The sequence below is a fragment of the Mustela putorius genome, unplaced genomic scaffold, assembly GCF_011764305.1.
Source record: "Mustela putorius furo isolate JIRA1106 unplaced genomic scaffold, ASM1176430v1.1 tig00003903_pilon_pilon_pilon, whole genome shotgun sequence".
Lineage (NCBI taxonomy): Eukaryota > Metazoa > Chordata > Mammalia > Carnivora > Mustelidae > Mustela > Mustela putorius.
This window is the reverse complement of record NW_025422051.1, coordinates 125,392-151,835: the sequence shown is the minus strand read 5'-3', so window position 1 is coordinate 151,835 and position 26,444 is coordinate 125,392. Positions and strand designations below refer to the sequence as shown.

The 26,444-nt window shown below is 37.9% G+C and overlaps 1 protein-coding gene across 1 annotated transcript; it reads right to left on the bottom strand.

The window, feature by feature from the left end:
* Nucleotides 1–15,461: 15,461 nt before the first annotated feature.
* On the bottom strand, nucleotides 15,462–17,488 carry CENPVL3 (centromere protein V like 3). Its single transcript, XM_045068413.1, has 2 exons — nucleotides 16,114–17,488; nucleotides 15,462–16,080 (listed from the first exon to the last, which is right to left on the bottom strand). The coding sequence occupies exon 1, from the start codon at nucleotides 17,420–17,422 to the stop codon at nucleotides 16,637–16,639; it is 786 nt and encodes a 261-aa protein (XP_044924348.1). The 5' UTR covers nucleotides 17,423–17,488; the 3' UTR covers nucleotides 15,462–16,080; nucleotides 16,114–16,636.
* Nucleotides 17,489–26,444: the final 8,956 nt, after the last annotated feature.

Genomic DNA, 26,444 nt, shown 5'->3' with positions numbered 1-26,444 from the left:
AGACACATGAAAAAGTGCTCCCTATCACTCGGCATCAGGGAAATACAAATCAAAACCACAATGAGATATCACCTCACACCAGTCAGAATGGCTAAAATCAACAAGTCAGGAAATGACAGATGCTGGCGAGGATGCGGAGAAAGGGGAACCCTCTCCACTGTTGGTGGGAATGCAAGCTGGCGCAGCCACTCTGGAAAACAGCATGGAGGTTCCTCAAAATGTTGAAAATAGAACTGCCCTATGACCCAGCAATTGCACTACTGGGTATTTACCCTAAAGATACAAACGTAGTGATCCAAAGGGGCACGTGCACCCGAATGTTTATAGCAGCAATGTCCACAATAGCCAAACTATGGAAAGAACCTAGATGTCCATCAACAGATGAATGGGTCAAGAAGATGTGGTATATATACACAATGGAATACTATGCAGCCATCAAAAGAAATGAAATCTTGCCATTTGCGATGATGTGGATGGAACTAGAGCGTATCATGCTTAGCGAAATAAGTCAAGCAGAGAAGGCAACTATCATATGATCTCCCTGATATGAGGAAGTGGTGATGCAACATGGGGGCTTAAGTGGGTAGGAGAAGAATCAATGAAACAAGATGGGATTGGGAGGGAGACAAACCATAAGTGACTCTTAATCTCACAAAACAAACTGAGGGTTGCTGGGGGAGGGGTTTGGGAGAAGGGGTTGGGATTATGGACATTGGGGAGGGTATGTGCTTTGGTGAGTGCTGTGAAGTGTGTAAACCTGGTGATTCAAAGAATTGTACCCCTGGGGATAAAAATATATGTTTAGAAAAAATAGAAAATTAAAAAAAAAAGAAAAAAGAATAGTGTTTATGATTACTACTTTTTGACACATGCAATTTCTAGTATCCATCCCCTTCACCAAATGTGGAATCTGAGGTTCCACTTTTTTTTTCTAAATATTGTACTGGGATATGGAAATTTTATTTAAAAAATGTGTACTTCCAAGACAGACTCAGAAAGAAAACACATATATACAGAAAACATGTATACATACATACAGAAAGCACAGATAGAAGTATTGCTACCCTTCTGGGTTTTATTTTTAATTTAGCAGCAAATATTCATCCACTCCAGGCATCCTAGATGTGGACACCCAAATACACACACACACACCCCAGCAATAAGTAAATTAATTAATTAATAAAATCTCATATAAATTCAACACTGTCAGAATCAAAAACTAAAGGAGTTCATGACCTCTTCATCAGCCCTGCAAGGTATATTAGAGGGGACTCATTGAGTCGAAAGAAGATTCCAAAGCAGTATGAACACAAAAGCAGTAAGAATGAATATTTCTGTAAAAAAGTCAGTCAAGGAACTCACAAAATAAAACTCTAAAACATGGAGAGGAAAGGAGTAAAGAATGGGCTCAAACAAATGACTATTAACTTAATATAGACTACTGTATGTAGAAGAGTTTATACAGAAACTAATGCTAACCATATATCAAAAACCCCTAATCAACAATCAAATAATAAAGAGAAAGAAATCCAAATATACCATAAAGAAAGTCAGCAAAACATGAAAGAGAGAAAAACAAGGAAGGATCAGAGAAAATCTCCAGAAACATACAATAAATACTATCTATCAATATTTGTTTTGAATGTAAATTAATTAAAGGCTCCAAGCAAAAGACATATGATGACAGAATGGATAAAAATAGCATGACCCATCTATATGCTACCTACAAGAGATTCATTTTAGACCTAAATAATCTGCAAATTGAAACTGAGAGGATGGAGAAATATCTATCATGCAAATGGGTGTCAAAAAATAAAATACCCACAAGGGTAGCAATACTTATATCAGAAAAAATAGACTTTAAAACAAAGACTGTAACAAGAGACAAAAAGGATACCATATAATAATAAAGGGGATGGTCCAAGAAGAAAATACAATGATTTCAATATTTATGTACCCAACATGGGAGCACCCAAATATATAAAGCAGTTAATAAAAATAAAAGAACTAATCAACAATACAGTTATAGTAGGGGACTTCAACACCCCACTTACATCAATCGAAAGATCTTCTAAACAGAAAATCAACAACGAAACAATGGCTTTGAATGACACACTGGACTAAATGGATTTAACAAATATATTCAGAACATTCCATCCTAAAACGCCAGAATACACATTCTTTTCAAATGCACATGGAACATTCTCCAGAATATATCACATATTAGGCCACAAAACAACCTCAACAAATTCAAGATCAAAGTCATATGCATCTTTTATAACCACAAGGCTATGAAATTAAAAGTCTACCACCAGGAAAAATCTGGAAAGACCACAAATAGATGAAGGTTATATAACATGCTATTAAATAATAAATGGGTCAACCAAGAAATAATACAAAAATTTTTTTTAAATGTACATGGAGGGGTTCCTGTGTGGCTCAGTCATTAAGCGTTAGCCTTTTGCTCAGGTCATTGTCCCAGGGTCCTGGGATTGAGCCCCGCATCAGTCTCCCTGCCCAGTGTGAAGCCTGCTATTCCCTCTCCCACTCCCTCTGCTTGTGTTCCTTCTTTCTCTGTCTCTCTCTCTGTCAAGTAATACATAAAATCTTTTAAAAAAATGTACATGGAAAAAAATGAAAATGAAAACATAATGGTCCGAAATCTTTGAGATGCAGACAAAGTGGTTCTAAGAGGGAAAGTTAGAGAAATACAGGCCTACTTCAAGAAGTAAGTAAAATCATGAATAACCTAAACTTAAATACTTTAGTTAACTCAAGTAACTTAAACCTAAAGAAGCTAGAAGAAGAACAAACAAAACCTAAAACCAGCAGAAGGAAGTAAATAAGAAAGATTAGTGAAGAAATAAATGAAGTAGAAACTAAAAACCAAACAAACAAATAAACACATTAGAACAGATTGATAAAACCAGGAGCTGGTTCTTTGAAAAATTTAATAAAATTTATAAAGTTCTAGCCAGACTTTTCAAGAATAAAAAAAGAGTAAAAGTCAAATAAATAAAATCACAAGTGGGAGAAGAGAAATAACAACCAACACCACAGAAATACAATAATTGGAGAATATTATGAAAAACTATATGCCTCAAAATTGGACCATGTAGAAGAAATGGATACATTCCTAGAAAACATATGAACTACCAAAACTGAAACAGGAAGAAATAGAACACTTGAGCAGACTGATAACCAGCAAAGAAATTGTATCAGTAATCAAAAAAATTCCCAAGAAATGAAAGTCCAGGACCACATAGCTTCCCAGGGAATTCTACCAAAAATTTAAAGAAGAGTTAATACCTATTCTGAAACTATACAAAAAAATGGAAAAGGAAGGAAAACTTCCAAATTCATTCTATGAGGCCAACATTACCCGGATACCGAAAGCAGATTAACACTTCACTAAAAAAGAGAAATAGAAGCCGATAAAAAAAAACTAGCAAACCAAGTTCAACAATATATATATATAAGAAAATCATTCACCATGATCAAGTGCCATTTATTCCTGGGTTGTGACGGTGGTTCAATATTTGCAAATCAATCAAGATAAGCACCATATGATCATTTCAATACACAGAAAAAGCATAACATCCACTCATGATAAAAAGCCTCAACAAAGTAGGTTTAGAGGGAACATAACTTGACATAATAAAAGCCATATATGAAAAGCCCACAGCTAACAGTCCTCAATGAAGAAAAACAGAGAGCTTTTCCCCTAAGGTCAGGAACAAGGCAAGGATGTCCAGGTCTCAGCACTTTTATCCAACACAGTACTGGAAGTACTAGCCACAGCAATCAGACAAGAAAAAGAAATGAAATGCATCCAAATCAGTAGAGAAAAACTAAAACTTTCACTACTTGCAGATGACATGATACTCTATATAGAAAACCCGAAAAACTCCACCAAAAAACTGCTAGAACTGATCAACAAATTCACTAAAGTTATAGGATACAAAATCAATATACAGAAATCTGTTGCATTTCTATACATCAATAATGAAGCAGCAGAAATAGAAATTAAGAAAACAATCCCATTTACAACTGCATCAAAAATATAAAATGCTTAGTAATAAACTTACCTAAGGAAGTAAAAGACCTGAAAACTATAAAACAGTGATAAACGAAATTGAAGAGGACACAAAGAAATGGAAAGACATTCCATGCTCATGGATTGTAAGAACAAATATTGTTAAAAGGTCTATAGTATTCAAAGCTATCTACACATTTAATTCTACCCTTATCAAAATATCAATAGCAATTTTTTTCACAGAGCTAGAACAAACAATCCTAAAATTTGTTCGGAACCACCAAAGACCCAGAATAGCCAAAGCAATCTTGAAAAAGAATAGCAGAGGTGGAGGCATCACAATTCTGACTTCAAATTATACTACAAAGCCATAATTATCAAAACAGTATGATGCTGGCACAAAAGTAGACACATAGATCAATAGAACCAAATAGAAAACCTAGAAATAAACCCACAATTGTATGGTCAACTAATCTTTTGCAAACCATGAAAAAATATCCAATGAGAAAAGGACAGTCTCTTCAACAGATGGTGCTGGGAAAATTAGACAGCAGCATGTAAAAGAATGAAACTGGACCACTTTCTTACACCATACACAAAAATAAATTCAAATGGAAGTGTGATACAAGAAACCATCAAAATCATATAAGAGATCATAAGCAGGGCATAAAAGCAAGGTGGGCTTTTCTGTGTGATGAACATTATCGCCTAATTATTTCTATCCTGCACAAAATACATCACTACTTCTTGGGATCCTCAAAACACAAGGGCCCTTGTTACTAGACAGTTGCTGCACAGTACAGGATGAATGCTCCTAGGGTGCTAATTGGTGATGACAATTGATTCATGAAGTTAAATGGTACTCATTGTTATGTTACAGCGAAGGATCAGGTTTGAGAACCTGTTTCCTTCCTCTTTAGGTAGCAGGCAGGGACTGGAGGTTGAAGAGTCTGAAAGGATTGAAGGAGGTTGGCTTCTCGGTAACAGGCTTTGCAGGCCATTTTTATTATAGTACACTCATGTGGGAATAAATGACTTATTTTTGAATTTTTATGGATTAAAAAATAGTTTATAACATTCACTTAGTAAAGAATTCAGTAACTCTCCAAGTGAGTTAAGTATATTGATAAATGTATCCCCCATCCATTTTTAAGTGGTAGCACACTGAGCACACTGTTCTATACCTTGCTCTTTGAAATTAGCACTGTTACCATAGGCAACCAGAAAAAAAAAAACCTACATGTTTATCAGTGTGGGCAGTAATTAAATGAATTTGCTATACCCATGAAATCTGATATCATGAAGAGATTAAAAATGATGATGCAGGGGCACCTGGCTGGTTCAGTAGGTTGATTATTTATTTCTGGTTATATATTACTTTCACAGAATGAAAATATCAGCACATAACAAAAGGTATATATTAAAGCCTCCACCCCACACCAGGTTCCTAGACCCCTAGTTCCATTCCTGATTAGGGTACTCAAGATTCAAAAAATTAAAATATGACAGGGCTTTCATGATATAATATATATGTAAGCAAAGAAACTCAGTGCACTAGTATCAGAGCTAGGATAGAATTCTGTTCCTTTTGTGAACCAAGCTCTTTCTGACTTTCAGGGCCTCAGATATGTTGTTCCCACTATGTAGAAAACGTGTTCCCCCACACTTGTCTGTCTGTCTGTCTGTCTGTCTCTTACTGTCTTTTTGGGTCTCAGCTTAGAACTTTCTTCCTTTAGAGTCCACTGCAACCCCGGAGGGATTTCCATTCTGTGTGATGTCAGAGTATCCTGAATGTCTTGATCTCAGAGAGCTCTTATACCTGTTTGCTATAGTTTCTTTTATGTTTTATGTCTCTTTTAGCAGAAATCATGAAGTCTGTCTCACTAGTTTTTGCATCTCAGAATCCAACACAGTGCCTGACAGGCAGATTTGGGAAAAGTCTATCTTATTTGGACCCCAAGACCCAATACAAAAACTGTCCCCATTGTCTCCTCATTATCCAACACAGATTAGAGTTGTCTGAAAGAGCACAAATAAAGAAGTTGGAGTTTTGGGGTGTCTGGGTGGTTCAGTGGGTTAAAGCCTCTGCCTTTGTCTCAGGTCATGGTCTCAGGGTCCTGGGATTGAGCCCTTCATCGGGCTCTCTGCTCAGCAGGGAGCCTGCTCCCCCCCCCTGCCTGCCTCTCTGCCTACTTGTGATCTCTGTCTGTCAAATAAATAAATAAAATTTTTAAAAAGGAAGAAGTTGGAGTTTTAGTGGGTGGAAGATGATGGAAGCTCATCACTAATATCCCAAATGGACAAAGATCTTTTTAAGGCTCAGGAAAATATAATTGGAAATAGAATTGGGGGTAGGAGATTTCTGGGAATGATTCTTGCTCCTCATAAGAGAAGTATGGGAGAGGGCTATCTTTTTTTTCTGCTGGATAACACTGTGCCGAGACTTGATGCCTGAAACTCTTATTTCAGAGGAAATAATGCAAAATGAAGTATCTTTTGATGTCAGAATGTTCATTTCTTGAACCCTTTGGAGACAGATAGCAGCTATATGCTGACTTCAGAGAATCCTTCCATACATGCTAAAAAGAAGCTAGCCAAAATGCTGGCTTCCCAAACAACCCAGGATTGTACAATTTCTTCCAGTGTCCACTGGAGGGCGCTACTCCACCACTGATACTCTGATGGTCCAGTGAGTGTAAATGTGAATCATTTACAGCCAATTATTCTATGCCCTCACAGCACAAAGCTCCTAAATGTACAATCGTTCCAGGACTTAGGTGTGTGGACAAAAAAGATAAGATAGAAATATCAATGATCTTGTCCCCAGCCTTATATTCCCCATGTATATATAGTCTAAGGATCCCAGGTGTCCTGGTATATTTCCCACCACACTGATGTGTGGCTAACACAGGCACAGGGTAGATGGTCTTCCTGGAGTGGCATGTGCTATTCAGCAACTGTTTGTAAAGGATACCATAATCTAGGACTGAGGGATTATCTTAGGTTGTGAAATGCAAAATGGCTAATTATACAGAAGACTGTTAATGACTGTTAATTGTCTGTTCACCTGTTTCACCATCTTCATGTGTAACTTTCTAATATGGCCCTAAGTTCAAAGCCCTTTCTCTTTCCTGAAAATAAGAGCTTCCAAAAGTGTGGAACACAGAAAACTGATGACACCCACAAAAATTTTAGTGCTACTTAGATATTAAAACTTACATAGTAATATATACGTTTTATTTGACAATAAACATATAGCATATCACAGCCATATCAAGGTGTTTGTGGGATGATGGGAAAGAGCATTGATATTACATATCCTTTGGAAATTTTTCATAAATTTTCTTCTAAATATCTCTGACTCCCCCCCCCAGATTTCTTTCCTTATTAGCAATTACCCAGTTTTTTAACCCTCTTTCTAAATACTCCATCTCTTATCAGACTTCTTGATTTTTTAAAATAGAAGATTCTCCATTTTCCTTTCCTTCTGTCATTGTTTTCTCAGAAGCCAACTACAAGCTTCCAACTTGCATTCTTTTTACCAGGAACAATTTTTTTCAATAAAGGACTCTCCTCAGGACAGTTTTGGAGTGACAGCAGGACATTATAAGTGGCAGTGATTCTTCCCTCTCAGAAAACATTCAAACAAATTGCTTTTTCCTCTCAAAGCAGAAAATGTAAGTACATGTCAAGAAGAAAAAAGCCATACTTAACCTCTTTGTGTGTTCTGAGCATTTTGCCGCAGTCTTAAAAGTCATTCAATTTTACTGAAAACATGAGACAAAAACAGCAGAGTGGTATCCAGAGTTGTCAACAATCTTAAAAGTGTAGAATAAATGACTGAGTTCTGAAAGATGTGCATCTTTTCTGATAACAATGCTATGAAAGTAGAAACAAAACACAAGAAAAAATCTGGGAAGACCATAAGTACATGGAAATTAACAAATGCTACTAAATAATGAATGGGTCAACCAAGAAATAAGAGGAAATCCAAAAATACATAAAGACAAATGAAAATGAAAACACAACAATCCAAAGCTTTTAGGATGCAGCAAAAGTGCTTCTAAGAGGGAAGTTTATAGGAATAAAGACCTACTTCCAGAAGCAAGAAAAATGTTGAATAAGCAACCTAACTTTATATCTAAAGGAGTGAGAAAGAGAAGAACAAATGAAACCCAAAGCCAGCAGAAGGAAGGAAAAAAGAGACTAGAGTAGAAATAAATGACATAGAAACTAACAAACAAACAAACAAAAAAACCGAGAACAGATCAGTGAAAACGGGAGCTGGTTCCTTGAAAAGATCAACAAAATTGACAAACATTTAGGAAGACTCATCAAAAAATATATTGAGAGAGGATTTAAATAAATAAAATCATAAATGAAAGAGGAGAAATAAAAACCAATACCACAGAAATACAAAGGCTTGTAAGAGAATGTGATGAAAAATTATATGACAACAAAATGGCCAACCTAGAAGAAATGGATAAATTCCTAGAAACATATAACCTCCCAAAACTGGATCATGAAGAAATGGAAAATTTTAACAGACCAATAATGATAGTAATGCAATTGAATCTGTCACCAAAAAACAAACAACAAACAAAATTCCAGGTCCACACAGCTTCACATATGAGGCCTATTAAATATTTAAAGAAGAGTTAATACCTATTTTTCTCAAACTACTCCAAAAATAGAAGAGGAAAGAAAACATCCAAATTCATTCTATGAGGATAGCATCACCCTGATGCCAAAACCAGATACAGACACTACAAAAGAGGGAGGGGGGATGGGAGAGAGAGAACTACAGGCCAATATCTTTGATGAACATAGATGCAAAGTCCTGAAAAAATTATTAGCAACACAAATCCAAAAATACTTTTAAAAAATCATTATGACCAAGTTGAATTTATTCCTATGATGCAAATGTGGTCCCACATTCACAAGTCAATCAATGTAATACAGAGGAGCTAAGATGGCACAGTAGTAGGAGGACCCTAGGCTTGCTCCAAACCCCATGATCCTGCACGCTAGTGGGACAACCCTTCTGGGTTAAACCTGCCTCAATTCCAACATGGAGAGACCCTTCCACAGAAGATGAGTGCAGGCCCCTGCCATACAAGGTCCCTTAAGTTAGGAGTTTTAAACCTCAGCTGACCTGGATGGGATAGAACCCAAAGTGCAGTGCACTGGTTCAGGCAGGCAAGCAACCCAGACACAAACAGTGAGAAAACAGCAATCTGAAAAACACATGGAATGCATGAGGAGAAATTATTCACTCTTCTGGAAGGGCTTCCCTGATAGCAGCAAGCACAACTCCCCTCTCCAGGGGCAAATTCACTAACCCTGATTCCAAAACCAAAAACCTCAATGAAAAAGAGAACTAAAAGCCAATATCCCTGATGAACACAGATGCAAAACTTCTCAACAAAATACCAACAAATCAAATACAACAGTACATTAAAAGAATCATCCACCACAATCAAGTGGGATTTATTCCTGGGTTGCAGGGGTGGTTCAATATTTGTAAATCAATCAATGTGAATCCCCACATTAATAAAGGAAAAGAGAAGAACCATATGATCCTCTCAAAAGATGCAGAAAATGCATTTGACAAAGTAAAGCATATATTCTGATAAAAAGCCTCAATAAGGTAGAGTTAGAAGAAACATACATCAACATCATAAAAGGCCATATACAAAGAACGCACATCTAATATCATCTTTAATGGACAAAAACAGCTTTTCCTTTACAGTCAAGAGCAAGACAGGAATGTCCACTCTTACCACTGTCCTAGCCTCAGCAATCAGATAATAAAAAGAAACAAAAGGCATCTGGGTCAGGAAGGAAGAAGTCAAACTTTCACTATTTGCAAATGATCTGATACTCTATGTAGAAAACCTGAAGGACTACACCAAAAAATTGTTAAAACTGATACACAAATTCATTAAATTCACAGGATATAAAATCAATGTGCAGATATCAGTTGCATTTCTATACACCAAAAATGAAGCTAAAGAAAGAGAATTTGGAGTGTTAATACAGCATTACCTTGATTGTGGTCAAGGTTTTATGGTTGTATGCATAATTGAAGAACTAGTCTTTTAGTATTTGATAGCTATTGTCCAACTCAGCAGAAGATCCTGAAGCCACTGATGAATTCGTGAGATTCTGATAGAGGCCTTTACCTGTATCAGATTTGTCTTACTCATTAAGTAAGTTAAAAACCAAATATTATGCCAGAATTAAATTTAGGAAAACATTAAGTATTTATTAGTATATATCAGGTTAATACTTCAGCTTCCCACTCCCCCCACACACATCAAATGACCTGGCCTCCTAGTGCTGACTAGTGGTTCCAGAGCAGTGCAGGTGATATCTGAAGAGCTAGTTAGATAAAATGGGTCATAAGACCTTAAAGCAATAAGAGTATTGCTTAAGCAATACTCTTGCTTATTGCTTAAGCAATAAGGTATAAGAGTGGAAGACAAATGGAGGAGGGAGGTAGATGTGATGAGTGGAGGTAGTTAGGTCATTTCTATGAGTGCACTTGTATGAAAATATATATTGTTTACTTTGGATTTGTTTGTTTATAAACTTCAATGCATATTTTATGCAAATTCAGGAATATACATGTATACACATGTACACACATAGATATTCAAACATAAATATGATAGATTTAATGGATTTTATTTATTCATGTTTAAACAGGTTAATGCATGGACATAACAGCATGTACAGTAAATGTTCAAGAATTCTCAAAAACACTGGTTAGTTCATCAGGTAAATGCAAATAAAAACCACAATGAGATATTAACTTACACCTGTCAGAATGGCTAAAATCAAAAAAGCAAGAAGTAAGAAGTGTTTGTGAGAATGTGAAAAAAAAGAACTTTCATACACTGTTGGTGGAAATATAATTTGGTAAAGCCACTGTGGAAAACAGTATTGAGGGTCCTCAAAAAATAAAAAAAAAAAAAAAGAAATACCATATAATCCAATAATTCCACTGGTGGTTATTAGAAAACACAATAAAAGAGAAACACCAATTCAAAGCGATATATGCACCACTATGTTTATTGCAGCACTATTTACAATACACTAGATATGGAAGCAACCTAAGTGTCCATCAAGAGACAAATGGATAAGGGAGATGTAGTATACATATATAGTGGACTATTACACAGCCATACAAAGGATGAGGTTGTGCCATTTGTAACAACATGAATGGACCTAGAAGGTATTGTGCTAAGTGAAATAAGTTAGACTGAGAAAGACAAATACTGTATGATTTCATTCATATGTGGAATCTAAAAAAAAAGTGAATAAACAAACAAAAAGCAGAATCAAAAATATGAATACTTATAAATACAGAGAACAAACTGATGGTTGCCAGAGGAGAGGGGATGGGGATGGGCGAAATGGGTGAAGTGGAGTGGCAGATACAGGCTTCCAGTTATGGAAAGAATAAATCACAGAAATAAAAGAAACAGCATAAGGAATATAGTCAGTGATACTGTAATAGCTTTGGTGAGCATAGCATAATACGTAAACTTATTGAATCACTATTATGTACATCTGAAACTGATGTGACATTGTGTGTCAACTATACTCAAATAAAAAATTTTAAAAAAGAAAGTAAGCAACAAGGAAACTTTTGGAGATAATGAATATATCTATTACCTTGATTGTGGTCAAGGATGCATGCATATGTCCAAATTGTATATATTAAATATGTGCAGGTTTTTGTCTATTGATTATCCCTTAATAAAGCTATTTTTAAAGAAGAAATTTTAATTCACTTTTTAATTTATTTGAGAGAGAGTGTGTGAGAGAGAGTGAGCAAGGGGAGGGGCAGAGGGAGAAAGAATCCTCCAGAAGACTTCCCACTGCATGTGGAGGCAGATCTCGATCCCAAGACCCTGAGACCTGGATCAAAATCAAGAGTTGGCCGCCTAGCTGACTGAGCCACCCAGGCACCCCAAAGTTTTTTTTTTTTTAAGAAAGTATATGAAGATGTTTATATTTGGCTGTTTTGTGGCAATAGGATAATAATTTTTTCTTTGCAATTTTATACTTTTTTGTTTTTCCTTACATTGTAAATTTGTTGTTTTTGAAATCAGAAATAAATGGACTTTCTCTGTGCAAAAACAAAAACAAAAGCAAAACACTGGTTAATTGTTTCCCCACTCCTTTTTCCTCAAATGATGCATACATTTTTCTGAAATTTTTTTTTTACCATAGGCAAGAAATAACTATATTTTAATTTATATACTTCCTAAATAAATCTGAATTTTATAAAAATACAATAGTAGCTCTTTTCAGTGCCTGGCACATAGTGGGTGCTCTTAGTTTATACATCCATAGATATTTATTGAATATTGATACATCAGATTCTGTACTAAGCACTTGGGGTTCATAAGAATTGGATAGGATCCTTACCCTCAAAATGCTTACAGAAAAAAACAAGCAAATACAATTTATAATTTGATAAAAAGGCCAGAATAAAAGTTTGTTCCTTATGTGCATCATTTTCTCTCTGACTTTCAAGACCTCATATATATTATTTCCTTTCTCTGGGAAATTCTAGTTCTCTTTCCACCTGAACAACTCCTATTTATTTGTTATGTCTCATATGGAAATTCTCCTCTTCTGGAAGGCTCTGGCTTACACTCATCTGGATATGTATTATGAAGACATCTTGAATTCCCCGATCACTGTGAGAATCTCTACAGTTTGCTGAAGTTTCTTGTTTTGTTGTCTGTCTTCTCCAACATGCTGTGAGGTCCACAAAGACTGAGACCAAAAAGACTGAGCTCCACAAAGACTTAGACCAGGTATGAGACTGAGACCTACTTCAGGATTTGGCATACTGATGTAAGGGAATGCACTATGATAGCTGGAAGTCTCAGTTCATAGAAAAAGGATGAAAAGCAGAAATAATGCATCCACATCAATTTCCTATTCATATGTCACCAATAAAGCTGATGAACAGACATAGCTAAAGAATTGAAATTTACTGATAGAGGTTCTTTTCTTAATATACTAACTAGTGCAAGTTTTTATTCAGTGAGTAAAAGGAAACTGGAAATATTATCTGGGGGCAATGGTTTTACGAAAGATTTCCTACTTCATGAAAAGAGCCCCACAGAAAGAGACAGGTTCTTTTTCTGCTTGACACTGTTCTTCCTGGCTCTAATTCCCAGAACACTTATTGTAGAGAAAAGCACCCCAACTACTTCTTTCCCAGAGACTCTGGGGAAGAAAGCATCACTCATCCCCTTTGAATTTCTCCAGTGTTAAACAGTAAAATCATCCAATAATGTGACATTACTTGCAATATCCACCGGAGGGTGATATGCCACTGCTGGTACTCCCCTTTTATAGCATGGCCTAAATTTAACCACTAAATTTAGCCACTTATAATTTATAATATAAGAATACATTATAAATAAAAGAAGCCCTTTTGAAGGTGTGAAGACATAAAGGAAAAGATGGAAATGGCACCAACCCTGCCCCCATTCCTTAGAATAGACTAGATTCCCAGGGGTCTTGTAATGCTTTGCCTCCAACCTGATATGTGACTAACGGGGCACAGAGTTTGTGGTTTCTCCTGGGGTATAGTTGGTCTCCTTAGGCTACTTTATATCTCACCCTGGAGAGAGGACAAGATTAGGAAAGGAGTATCATTATTGTAACCATTCTAGAGATGAGGACCCTGAGACTGAAGCCTGTAGACTGTAGGAATAAAATGGAGGTAAAGCTGGAGAGAAAATAAGGTGGGGTAAAATGAAGTTCCATCTAGGGCAATTCTCCTTTTAACAGTTTGGATGGACAAGGACAGGAACATGTCTATGAGGACAGAGAGGAAACAGTGGATATTGTTTGACTCCATTAAAAGGGGACAGCGCATTTAGCATCCTGCAGAATTGTGGCTTACTACTCCTTTTTTACCCTATCACTGGACTGCTCTCTCACTTCAAGTGGCTCAAAAAAAATGGCATCTGAGAGAATGCACATGGAAGTGTCTTAATCCTAGAGCTGAATACAATTATGACCATTAGTTCTGTCCTGATCTAATAAGAGCAATAACCACAGCAAATTCTTGGTGCGTATCAGTCACTGTGCTGGGAGACTATATATATGACTTCATTTAGTCCTTACAGTGAGGGAGAGTGTGGGTTTTTACAGGTTTTATAAACCAGACAGCAGTAGGTAAAAGAGTTGGCATTTTAGCCCAGACCCACAAGCCAAGTCCTTGCACTTTCTTTGAAATCAGAGATGCCTAGAGCAGTTTTAGACACAGACCACTGTCAGTGTCCATGATGGCTTTAATGGTGCATGGACATTTACTATATAGCTTTAAAGTGTGTGATTTTTTTTGTGCAACAGAAAAAAGCTAATGCATAAAGCAACATTAAGGCTTTCCTTGGAGGGAGGGGGGAAAAACACTGACATCACACAACCTGTGTGGAAACTCCCAAGACTCCCTTAAACACCTCTGTTCTTTTCCCAATATTCCTCATTGGTTCTAAGCTGCTTATTGCTTCTCTTTCTCTCCAAATCTCTGTCCTTGGTATCTGGGAGATAATCCCCTTTCTCAACAGTTTGTCCATCCTCAGGTTCTAGCATTGTCTCCCATCCCTTTTCACCACACAACTGTCCCCTACCTGCATTCCCACAAGTGGAAAGGCAGCCTAGGACCCATAAATGGTATGCAGGTTAACAATGCTCTCTGAAACCCTCTGAATGTGAGTTTTTAACAAAATAAACTCATGAGTGATTTGCACATGGCACAGAGAAGCAGAAACATCAATATTGACTTTTAAGGAAAAGTCACTCCGAAAAAGAAAATACCTATGCACACATTTATTGGTACAGAAATACTGACATGGTAGAAGCATGAAGGTGAGCATTTTCTTTTTCTTTCTCTCTGGATCCCATCCATGCAATGGACAATGGAATGTCATATAGGTCTAATTCTAGGTGCAATTGATCTTTTCTGACCACAAATCTGACTGAATCTCCTAGGGGTATATGTGCATGTTCAAGTTCTCTCCCTCTCTCTCTCCCTTTTCTACCTCAACCCAACCTCTAGATGGTAAAGGGATGGGCCAAGCTATTCCAAATAACAAAGGAGGAACTTGAGAAGTAGAGGGTCGTGTTAGGGAAACCAAGTCATAAATTCCCTTCCTCTAGGCTGGGGTAGGGAGGATGATGGAAAATGAGAGCTAACAATTGAAGGATGATAGCTTCTGTGTGATGGCTGCCATGTTATTTGCAATACATGGAAACACATACCTATTTAACTCATTTATAAGTTGTTATGTCAAGTTAATTCAATGTATATGGTATGCACATCTAAAGAAATACATGTACAGAAGAGAGACAAACAGCAAGAAAAAGAGATGGAAAGAGTTCTGGGCCCTTTTATCCAAGTGAGAGAACACTCAGAATATTTATTTCTACTTTACTCCTTCAAAATATTATTATAGTCAAAAGATAGGTGGGAAAAGGCAACCTATCCATGAGAAGAGGTTGGTTAAACAAGTTACAAAGATCCACATTTTTAAATTCTACAAAGCTATTAAATGATGGTATTTATACCTATCATTTGATAGGAAAAGACACTCTCACCACCTATTGTTTGATAAAAATCTCAGATATAAAGAAATTAGATATAAATTGATGCTGATCTATAATGTACAACATAGAAATACATAGTTTTCTAGTTACTAAGTATTTACTTCTGGAACACTTTATATATGAATACTTAACACATGTTCAAGATAGGAATTTCAAAACATCAAGTAGGACATATATACAGCGCAGACATCTTTCTCATCCTTCTGCCTCCCCATCACCCTACGCACAGGCAGTTTCTAAAACAAAACCAAGGAAAGTGGCAGCATCATGTGAAAACATAAGCACAATGGGGTATGTCACACTAATGAGCCTTAAACATATTATATAAAAACACATTAAATAAACAACATGGCTGAAATCAACGCCTATCTCTAAGTAGCGAAAACGCGAGTGCTGACCTATCTCTAAGTAGCGAAAACGCGAGTGCTGACCTAAATTACACACACGCACGCAGATAATCAACAGGAAACTTCCTAAGAAATGTTCACCAAAGTGTTTGGATATAGGGAGTGGTCCTGCATACCAGATGCGACCATTAAAAACAATCTCGTTCACAATAGCACCGTAACGGTACAGTACATATGAATGATCTGAAAATGATCTACGAGAACTACACGAAGAATAAAGAATAAAAGGCAGGGTTACACAAGGCGACTTGAAAAAGTAGAGACACTACTTGCTTATTGGATTGGAAGATTATGGCTGTTGACAGACAAATGTGTGCTCAGCTTTTTGATCATAAGCAAGTCCAAGTTCGTTGCAAAACACTGAAAGGGAAGGGGTGGAAGCCTGGAGAGACATCACGGGTTCATCAGTCCAGAAACCGACCTCTTTCATACAGCAATCCCTTCACAAGCACTGAGGTGGCTCCCTCGGGGGAAGCGGGGGGAGGGGAATGTTTCGGGCGTGTTGCGGCCCCAGTCACTGCTCCTCTTCGGGAGGAGAGGCAGGGGCTCACTCGGGGGACGCGCTCTGGATGGCCTTGGGCTCCTTCACGGCCTCCTCCCCCCAGTCGCCACCGTCGACCTCCTCGATGACCACACTGCGCACGGTGCCGGCGTCCAGGCAGTGCGGGGCGACGCCATACACGCCGGGGTCAGAGACAGAGGCGTGGAAACTCTGCACCCCGCACCTGCTGCAGAAGCTGTGCAGCGCCGGGTGCGCGTGGGATCGATAGGTGACGATGCTCTCGGCGCCCAGCAGGAGAGTGAAGCGCGAGGCCGGGACGAGGAAGTGTCGGTGCTGCTTCTTCCTGCACAGCCTGCAGCTGCAATCCACCACGCGCAGGTCTGCGGGGGCCCAGACGGCGAAGCGGACCGCGCCGCAGTGGCAGCCTCCGGTGTGATACACCAGGCCTGGGTACTCGAAGGTGTCCAGCAGGAACTTGGCGGCGCCCTCGCAGCTGAGGCCCCGCCGCTTCCTGAACGTCTCCCAGCGCTCCCGCTGCGCGCCCAGGTCCATCTCGCCAGAGGACACGGCGGGCGCCGGGGGCTTCGGGGATCGCAGCGGGCCTTTGGAGCCTGCCTCCCGGGTCCGCCGCCACCAGCGCTTCCGCCGCAACCTTGCGGGATCCCGCCTGGCCGCCGCCGACTTCCTTCCCGCCGCGTGGCTCCCCACGCGGACTTGGAAAGGGGGGCGCCGGGCGCCCATGGCCGGGATGGCTGCACAGGCGGTGGCGGGATCCCCGGGACGCTTTCGCCCCCGCGACTGGGTGCTGGCGCCGTTCCTCACTCTGCCCATGGCGCCTGCAGCCTTCCAAGCGCGCGCCCACCGCCCCTGGTTTCCTAGTAAGTTACTGAGCAGCCTCATTGCGTCAGCCTGATTGGCCACTTGTTGAATGTGATGTAGAGACCCTTTCTTTGACCCTATCAAAACAGCCTTTACTGGCCTGAAATTCTGGCTAAGCCTATCAGCTGCCCCTTCCCTAAATACTATTTCCTATTGTTCATTCTTCAGAAGCTTATCCTTAATATACTGAAAAACTAAAAATGCTGCAGACCTTTTATCTAGCTTGGATGCTGCAGCAGACAGAACAGTTTAAAATAACCACCGTTCATCTAGTGTAGAAGAGACAAACTGAAACATTCACAAAATATGTAGGGTGTAATTGTACTATAGTCAGGGCTAATAAAAATAACGACCCACAATATTATGTTACAACACACCAGCGGACCGAAAGAGAGAAACCGGATGTTAACTTCAATACAGGACAAGAAGTATGCTTTGTAAATTTGTCTTTTAAGAATAAGAGGTAAAAGAAGAAACAATGCACTAATTTGTCCATCTAAACCAAGAAAACATAACAGCTATGAGAATCATAAATATGAAGGCGAAACTTTGGAAATTGATGTGATCAATAGGCATGGCCAGAGGAGAGACCCCACAAAATGAGCTTGGATCCTCCTTTTTGCCATGTAATGAGTACCTGGGAAAACAGTGAGGAATCTTCCAAATAGTGCTTCCTGAATTTTGTAGTGACATCTACACACACTGGGTGCAAGCAGAGATCCACGCACATATTTAATAATTCTTAATATTTTGTCATATATATGCATGAGAATGTATATACTTTTTGAAGAATATTTTTAAGTAAGATACACAAATCAATGCCACTTAATCTCTCAATATTTCAGCACTCATGTCCTAGGAATAGAGGCTATGACAATACATAAAGGAAAATCTCAACTAAAGTGGATTGGGGATGTGAAAGGGGGGGGGCGAGTAGGGAAATTACAGGGAGAATTGTCAATTACACACCCCTGAGAGAAGACTCTGGACAGGAAATGATCATTACAGGTCTGTCTTAACAGGGAAATATGTACACTGCATCTCCTACAAGAAATCCACTACCACTGCAACTCAGCCAATGAGAAATGGTCATCACACTGAACTCTTTCTTTTCTCCAACTAACTTGTTCAAAAGAACATCTCCCAACGTCCTCCTTCTTCCCCATAAAATAAATGTTCCTCTCCTTTGTTCGTTGGATTCTCCTAGGGTTTTGCCATAGCTTGCTTTTCCTGAATCAGAACTCTCTGCTATTCCCACATAAACCCAGTTTTGCTGGTAAAATTACTGGCAGCATTATTTTTAAGGCGAACAAGGCATAATTTCTTGTATAGCCACAGTATCCTTATCATACCTACAAATCAATATAATTTTCCAATTTCTTCTAACTCCCAGTATATATTTAAATTTCCTAAATTGTTTCCTAAATGTGTTTTATAAAAAGATTTCCCCCCAAAATAGGATCTATTAAGATTCACACATTAACTTTGGTTATTTCTTTTAGTCTCTGTGATCTACATCATAGCAAATTTTTACTAGACACATCTCTGAAGGCAAGGGAAACAAAAGCAAAAATGAACTATTGGAACTTCATCAACTAAAAAGCTTTTGCACAGTGCTGTAAACAATTAACAAAAATTAAAAGCAACCTTCAGAATGGGAGAAGATATTTGCAAATGACATATCTCATAAAGGGTTAGTATCCAAAATATATAAAGAACTTATGAAACTCAACACCCAAAAAACAAATAATCCAATTAAGAAATGGGCAGAAGATAGGGTACCTGGGCGGCTCAGTCCATGAAGTATCCTGCTCTTGATTTCAGCTGAGGTAGTGATCTCAGGATCTTGGGATTGAGCCCTGCAGAGAGCTGTCTTGTTTCCCTCCCCCTCTGCCCCTCCTTTCTGCTGATGCTCTCTTTCTCTCTCTCAAATAAATAAATAAATAAATATTATAAAAAAGGAAATGGGTAGAAGATATGAATAGACATTTTCCCAAAGAAGATGTACAGGTGGCTAACAGACACATGAAAAATGCTCATCACTCTTGATCAGGAAAATACAAATCAAAACAATCAGCCTCACATCAGTCAGAATGGTTAAAATCAACAACACAGGAAACAACAGATATTGGCGAGGATGTGGAGAAAGGGGAACACTCTTACACCATTGGTGGGAATGTAAGCTGGTGCAGCCACTCTGGAAAACAGTATGGAGGTTCCTCAAACAGTTAAAAATAGAACTACCCTACAACCCACCAGTTACACTACTAGGTATTTATCCAAAGGATACAAAAATACTAATTGGAAGGGATACATGCACCTCCAATATTTATAGTAGCGTTACCAATAATAGCCAAATGATGGGAAGAGCCCAAATATCCATCAACTGATGAATGTATAAGGAAAATATGGTATGAATACACAGTGGAATATTACTAAACCATAAAAAAGAGTGAAATCTTACCATTTGCAACACTGTGGAGGGAGCTAGAGAGTACTATGCTATGCAAAATAAGTCAGTCAGAGAGGACAAATACCATATGATTTGACTCATATGTGGAATTTAAGAAACAAAACAGATGAACATGGGGGAAAAGAAAGAAAGGCAAACCAGAAAACAGTCTCTTAACTACATAGAAAACAAACTTAAGGTTACTGGAGGGAAGGTAGAGGGTGTTGAAGGGATAATGAGTATTAAGAAGGGCGCTTGTGATGAGCACTGGACATTTTATGTGAGTGATGAATCACTAAGTTCTACTCCTGAAACTAATATTACACTGTATCCTAACTACCTGGGATTTGAATAAAAACTTGAAGTTAAAAAAATAATAATCAAGCAGGCCAGTCAATTATTGATTTTGCCTGATTCTTTCCTTACAGTAGACTTTAGATTGATCTTCTACCCAATATTTTTCCTCTACAGCTAAAAGTCAAATCTAAAGTCTTGATTAGAGTCAAGTTACACATTTTAGCAAGTATGTTGTTTTGGCAGATGTTGTATACTTCATATTGCATCACACCAGAGTTTCATGTTGTCAAGTCATTCCGGTAGTAATGATACTACTAAATGCTCTATTAAGATAGATAGTGATTAAGATAGTGATTGCCAGATTTCTCCATTGTAGAGGTACAGTTTTCCTTTTGCAATAAGCAAGGAACCTGAGGGGTGTTATTTTGACACTGTGTGAATATCTTGTTCCTCTCCAACATTTGCTTAATGCTTTAAGAATCCACTGATAACCTTTTACTGAATCAATTATTTCAATTGTTTGTTTTTTATTACAAAGTGGTGACTTTTAAAATATTTTATTTATTTATCTGAAAGACTTGGAGGGAGAGGAGCAGAGCTCTCCGCTGTGCAGGTAGCCTGACATGGGGCTTGATCCCAGTGCCATTTGTTGAAAAGGCTTTCCTTCCTTCACTGAATTATTCTTGTACCACTATAAAAAACAAGATGAACATATTTGTGTGGTTCTACTTCTGGGCTCTCTATTCTGCTACATTGATCTATGTGTCTATACCTGCATTAATTACACATAGTCTTAAGTAGTGTAACTATATAGTAAGACTTTGTATCACATAAAGTCGTTCCTGACATTTTATTCTCTTTCAAGATTATTTAAGCTATTCCAGGGCCTGTGATTTTCCCTGTAAATTTTAGGATAGGCTTGTCTATGCTACAAAAATCCTGCTGGAATTTGGATATTAAATTGCATTAAATCTATAGATTAATTTGGAGAAAATTAACATCTTTACTATGTTGAATCTTCATATGTCTGAATATAGTTTGCTTCTCCATTTATTTAATTATTTGATTACTTTCATCAGTATACATATGTATGTATATGTATGCATAAAAATACTGTATATGTTTTAAGTGCATACCTAAGTGTCTTAGTCTTCTGGGGCTGCCATAACAAGCCACCATAGACTGTGTGGCTTAAAGAGGGAAAATTTATTTTCTCACAGTTCTGAAGCATAGATATCGGAGATCAAGGTGCCAGCATGGTTGGGTTCTAGTAAGAGCTCTCTTCAAGTGCTCACATGGCATTTCCTCAGTGCATGCATGAGGAGAGAGAAAGAGAGATCTTCCTCTTCTTTTAAGGCCACCAATGGTTGAATTAAGACTCTAAATTTATGACATTGTTTCACCTTAATTATTTCCTACAAGCCTTACCTCCAGAAAAAATCACATTGGGGGTTAAGATTTCAACATATGAATTTTGGAAAGGGGGGTGGTTTGCTTAATTCATTAGCATTAAGTAATATATTTTCTTTAAAGTAATTGAAAATTGGAGCACCTGGGTGGCTCTGTCTGTCGATAGACTCTTGATTTCAGCTCAGGTTTTGATCTCAGAGTCATAAGTTCAACCCTGCTTTGGGCTCCATGCTGGATGAGAATCCTACATTAAAAAAATTATAAGTAAGTAAGTAAATAAATAAATAAATTGTAAATGGAATTGCATTTTTAAGTTGGCTTCCAAATATTCATTCATAGTATATAGAAACGGGATATATTTTATTTTTTTTAAGTTTTTTTTTAAATTTATTCATGAGGGTCACGGGGGGGGGGAAGAGGAAGAAGCAGGCTCCCCACTGAGCAGGGAGCCTGATGCGGGACTCAAGGCCAGGACCCCAGAATCATGACCTGAGCTGAAGGCAGACACTTAACCATTTGAGCCCCAAGGAGCCCCAAGGAGCCCCAAGAAATGAGATATATTTTAATGTGTTGATCTTCTAACCTGTGACCTGGCTGAAGTCACACTAAGTACTAGGATTTTTCTTTCACACTAAACACTAGGACTTTTTGGTAGATTCCTTGGAATTTTATATATAGATAATCATGTCATCCGTAAATAGAGGCAGTTTTATTTTTCCATGTACTTTTTAATTTTGTTCTTTATCCTGTCTTATTGCACTGGTTAGAATTCCAGTATTATGTTGAGCAAAAGTGGTAAGAACATAAACCCTTGCCCTCTCCCCAGTCCTAGGGGAAAGCATTCAGTTTTTCATTATTAAGTATTATGTTGGAAATAGGTTTTTGGTCAATGTTCTTTACCAACTTCAGGTAATCCTATTACTTGCTGAAAGTCTTTTTGTTTGTTGGTTTTCAGTTTTCACATTTTAAAAAATATATTTCACATTTGACATTATGTAAATTTTAGGTGTTCAAAATGTTGACTTGATACATTTATATATTATAATGTGATTGCCATTGTAGCAAAAGTAAGAATCTTTATCATGCCCATCATTGTCATTCCTTTCTTCATGGTGAGAATAATTTAGATCTAGTCTCTTAGCAAGTTTGATGACTATAATATAATATTGTTGTCTATATTCACTATACTTTGTTTTTGATCTCCAGGACTTATTTATATATTAGTTGTATGTTTGTACTTTAAACAACATCTCTCCTATTCTCCCAGACCCTGCCCCGGGTTATCACCGTTTTCTCTCTGTTTTTATAAGTTTGGCCCTTTTAGAATCCACATACAAGTGATATCATATAGCACTTGTCTTTATAAGCCTGATTTACCTCACTTATCATAATGACTTCAGGGTCCACCCATGCTGTAGCAAATGGCAGGAGTACCTTCTTTCTCATGGCTGATATATATATCATTTGCTGTAGCAAATGGCAGGAGTGCCTTCTTTCTCATGGCTGAATATATATATATATATATATATATATATATATATATATATATATTCCATTCATCAATTGATGGGCATTTAGGTTGTTTTAATATCTTGGCTATTGTGGGTGAATAATGCTACAGAAAACATAGGAATGCATATATCTCTTTGATATCCTCTTTTTATTTATTTGGGGATATACCCAGAAATTGAATTGCTAAATGATGTGGTAGTTCTATTTTTAAATTTTTTTTAGTCTTTTTTTTTTATTGGACACAGAGAGAGAGATCACAAGTAGGCAGAGAGATAGAAGAAGCTGTCTTTGAAAGGTGGAATGACCTTTTAAAAACTCAATTACAGCTCTAGGTAGGTGGCAAAACACTGTAGTGCTGGAACAAGTTTCTCCAGAAGGCTGGATATACTCTGAATCAGTGTCCAGTGTATGACACTGGTTCTCCCAGAGCCAGAATTCATGGATTCAGTAACCAAGAGATAGAAATGGGAGTAGCAACACTATTACCCTTAGTGACCCACTAGCAAAATGTTTCCTTTCTGTTCTGATAACCATATGGTCCACTTGCCTACAGACCTTAGTTATAAGGGGAGGGATGCTTTCACCAGGAGATATACAACAATAATTCAATTGAACTGGAAGTTAAGTCTGCCACCTGACCAGTGTGAACATCTCAGTTCACTGAATCAGTGGGTAAAGAAAGGAGATATTGTGCTGGCTGGGGTGATTGATACTGACTACTAAAAGGAAATTGGTCCACTATGCCACAATACAGATAAGGAAAATTATGTCTGGGATACAGGACATATCTTAGTATTACCGTGCCCTCTGGTTAAGGTCAATGGAAAATTATAGCAACCCAGTCCATGTAAGACTACTAGTGAACCATACCCTTCAGGAATGAAGGTATGGATCACCCCACCAGATTAAAAAATCACAACCAGCTGAAGTGCTTGCTGAAGGCAAATGAAATGTGGAATGGGTAGAAGAAGTACGTTACAAATACCAACTATGACTATATGACCAGTTACAGAAAGGAGAACTATAATTGTCATGAGAGTTTCCTCCTTTTTTTATTATGAATATGTTTACACATGTGTATTTAAAATGCTTTGTTCATTTCTTTGTTTCAGTAATGTTCTTTCTGTTCATTAGATTGAGTAAATTTAATTTAAAAAATTGAGTAAATTTTGATCTCTCCACAAGCTCACTGACGATATTTTCTGTCAACTCTACTCTACTATTGAGCCCATCCAGTGAATTTTTTGCACCATTATTTTTTTTCAGTTGCATACTTTTTTACTTGATTCTTTTATACAGCTTGTATTTCTTTGCTGAGTTTTTTTCTTTTGTTTTATTTTAAATAAATATATAATTACTTTTTGAAGCAGTTTCATAGTGGCTGCTTTAAAATCCTTATGAGATTATTCCAACATCTAATTCATCTCAGTATTTGGTATCATTTGATTGTTTTTTCTTACTCAAGTTTTTAATCTTCCTGATTCTTGGTATAACAAATGATTTTCAATTGTATTTTGAACATTCTGAACATTAGGTTAAGAGACTCTTTATCCTATTTATGGCTTTTATTTTCTTTGGCAATCACCACGAGCAGTGTGTGGGTTCTGGCCTACTTTTGTGAACTGTAGTTTCAATGACAATTTAGTTTCTTGAGACTTTGCGATGCTATTTTCTTCTAGATTTTATTTATTCATTTGAGGGAGAGAGGGAGGAGGGGAGGGGCAGAGGGAGAGGGAGAAAGAATCTAAAACAGATTCTGTACTGAGTTCAGAGCCCAACGCATGGCTCGATCCCACAACAGTGAGATCATGACCTGAGCCGAAATCAAGAGATGGATGCTTAAACGACTGAGCCACTCAGGTGTCTCTGCAATGCTATTTTGATATGTTTTATTCTTCTGGCTCTTCTTGAGCTCTTATTGGTACTGCATGCAGAGAAGGAAGATGCCTCATTCATCTCCCATTGTAGTTAAGTGAGTTGTGGGGAATCTGGACTATCATGAAACAGAAAACATTTCCCCTAACCTGTTCTCCAGCTATTTAGTGCCAGTGGGCTTCCCACTTGACTTCTCCTGGCATAGTCAGAGATGGGCTGCCTTCTGCCATTGTGTGGAGGGCCAGGAGCCATGGGCCTAGGTGGAAGGTCAGGAAACTCTGGTCTAGTTCACCATCTGCACCTGGGTATAGAGCCAGCCAGATGTAACCAGTATGGGTGCCTTCAGCCATTAGGTGAAGGTCCAGGACCCATTAGAACTAGGTGGCTGTCTGCCAGTGTAGAAGATAGGGAAACATTGGCCTTGGACAGTCTTATGCAGTTGCTAGGGGACTAGGAGACACTTAGCCAACTGGCATTACCATTACAGATGGAAGAGCTCAATCTGCAGCCACCCAGTGTGGAGCAGGGAGTGTGCTGGCCTTCCCTGGGTTCTGCTGTTACTGCTCAGAGAAGATCACTTCTGGCTGCTGTGGAGCATGGAAGATGAATAGTTTTCATCCCCTCCCCCAGCTCTTCTGGTGAAGCTACTTCAGGCAGATGACAGCTGCTGCCACTGGGTATGGATCTCCCTACTAAGTTTTCCCTTTCCCAGATCTTTGTATATAAAGAGAAGTATTTTATTTTCCTTTTCCTTTTTTTTTGTCAATGTCTGTTGGCAGTGTCAGGATTGGAGACTGCTCAGGCACCCAGTCTAGGATATGTAGGGTATAGAAAGAAACCCTAGGGAACTCACTGTGGTATCATTCTTCAAGTCTTCAGGTCCTTATTCAGTCTACCTTCTTTTTTCTATCTTTAAGTCTGTTGAATTATTTCCAGGATATTTAGTTGTATTCACAGAGGTAGCTAAGGGAATGGGAGCCCATGCCATTGTCCAAAAACCAGAGTATATGGACTAATTTTTGACATATTACAATCTAAATATATTTGTTCTTTAATTGGTTATATTTCTGGCTTCAGCTAATAAGGTTATGAAACCTTGTTTTATAGACAAAATAAGCTTTTAATTCCAAAGGGCAATTACTCCTGGAATGCAAATGGAAATCAGTGGTAAGTCATACAACAAATATCTAAAATATTTTAATTCAATTATTCAGGGTTTGTTTTACTCTAGCAAAATGAAAAACCAAGATTCAATTAGTTCTCCAAGTATTATACTAAAGCTAGCACATTTTTATTAAAACACTTGTAGCTTCACGACACAGTAAGGTTGGAAGCACAGAATGTAATTAAAATAGTTCTATCCCAGTCACAATGAGACCATCTGGCACCCAGATCATTGTTTCTAAATACCATTTCCTAATGAAAGGA

Excerpts from the sequence above, each read along its gene's own strand:
- CENPVL3 (XM_045068413.1), bottom strand. The coding sequence starts at position 17,422 with ATGGGCAGAGTGAGGAACGGCGCCAGCACCCAGTCGCGGGGGCGAAAG.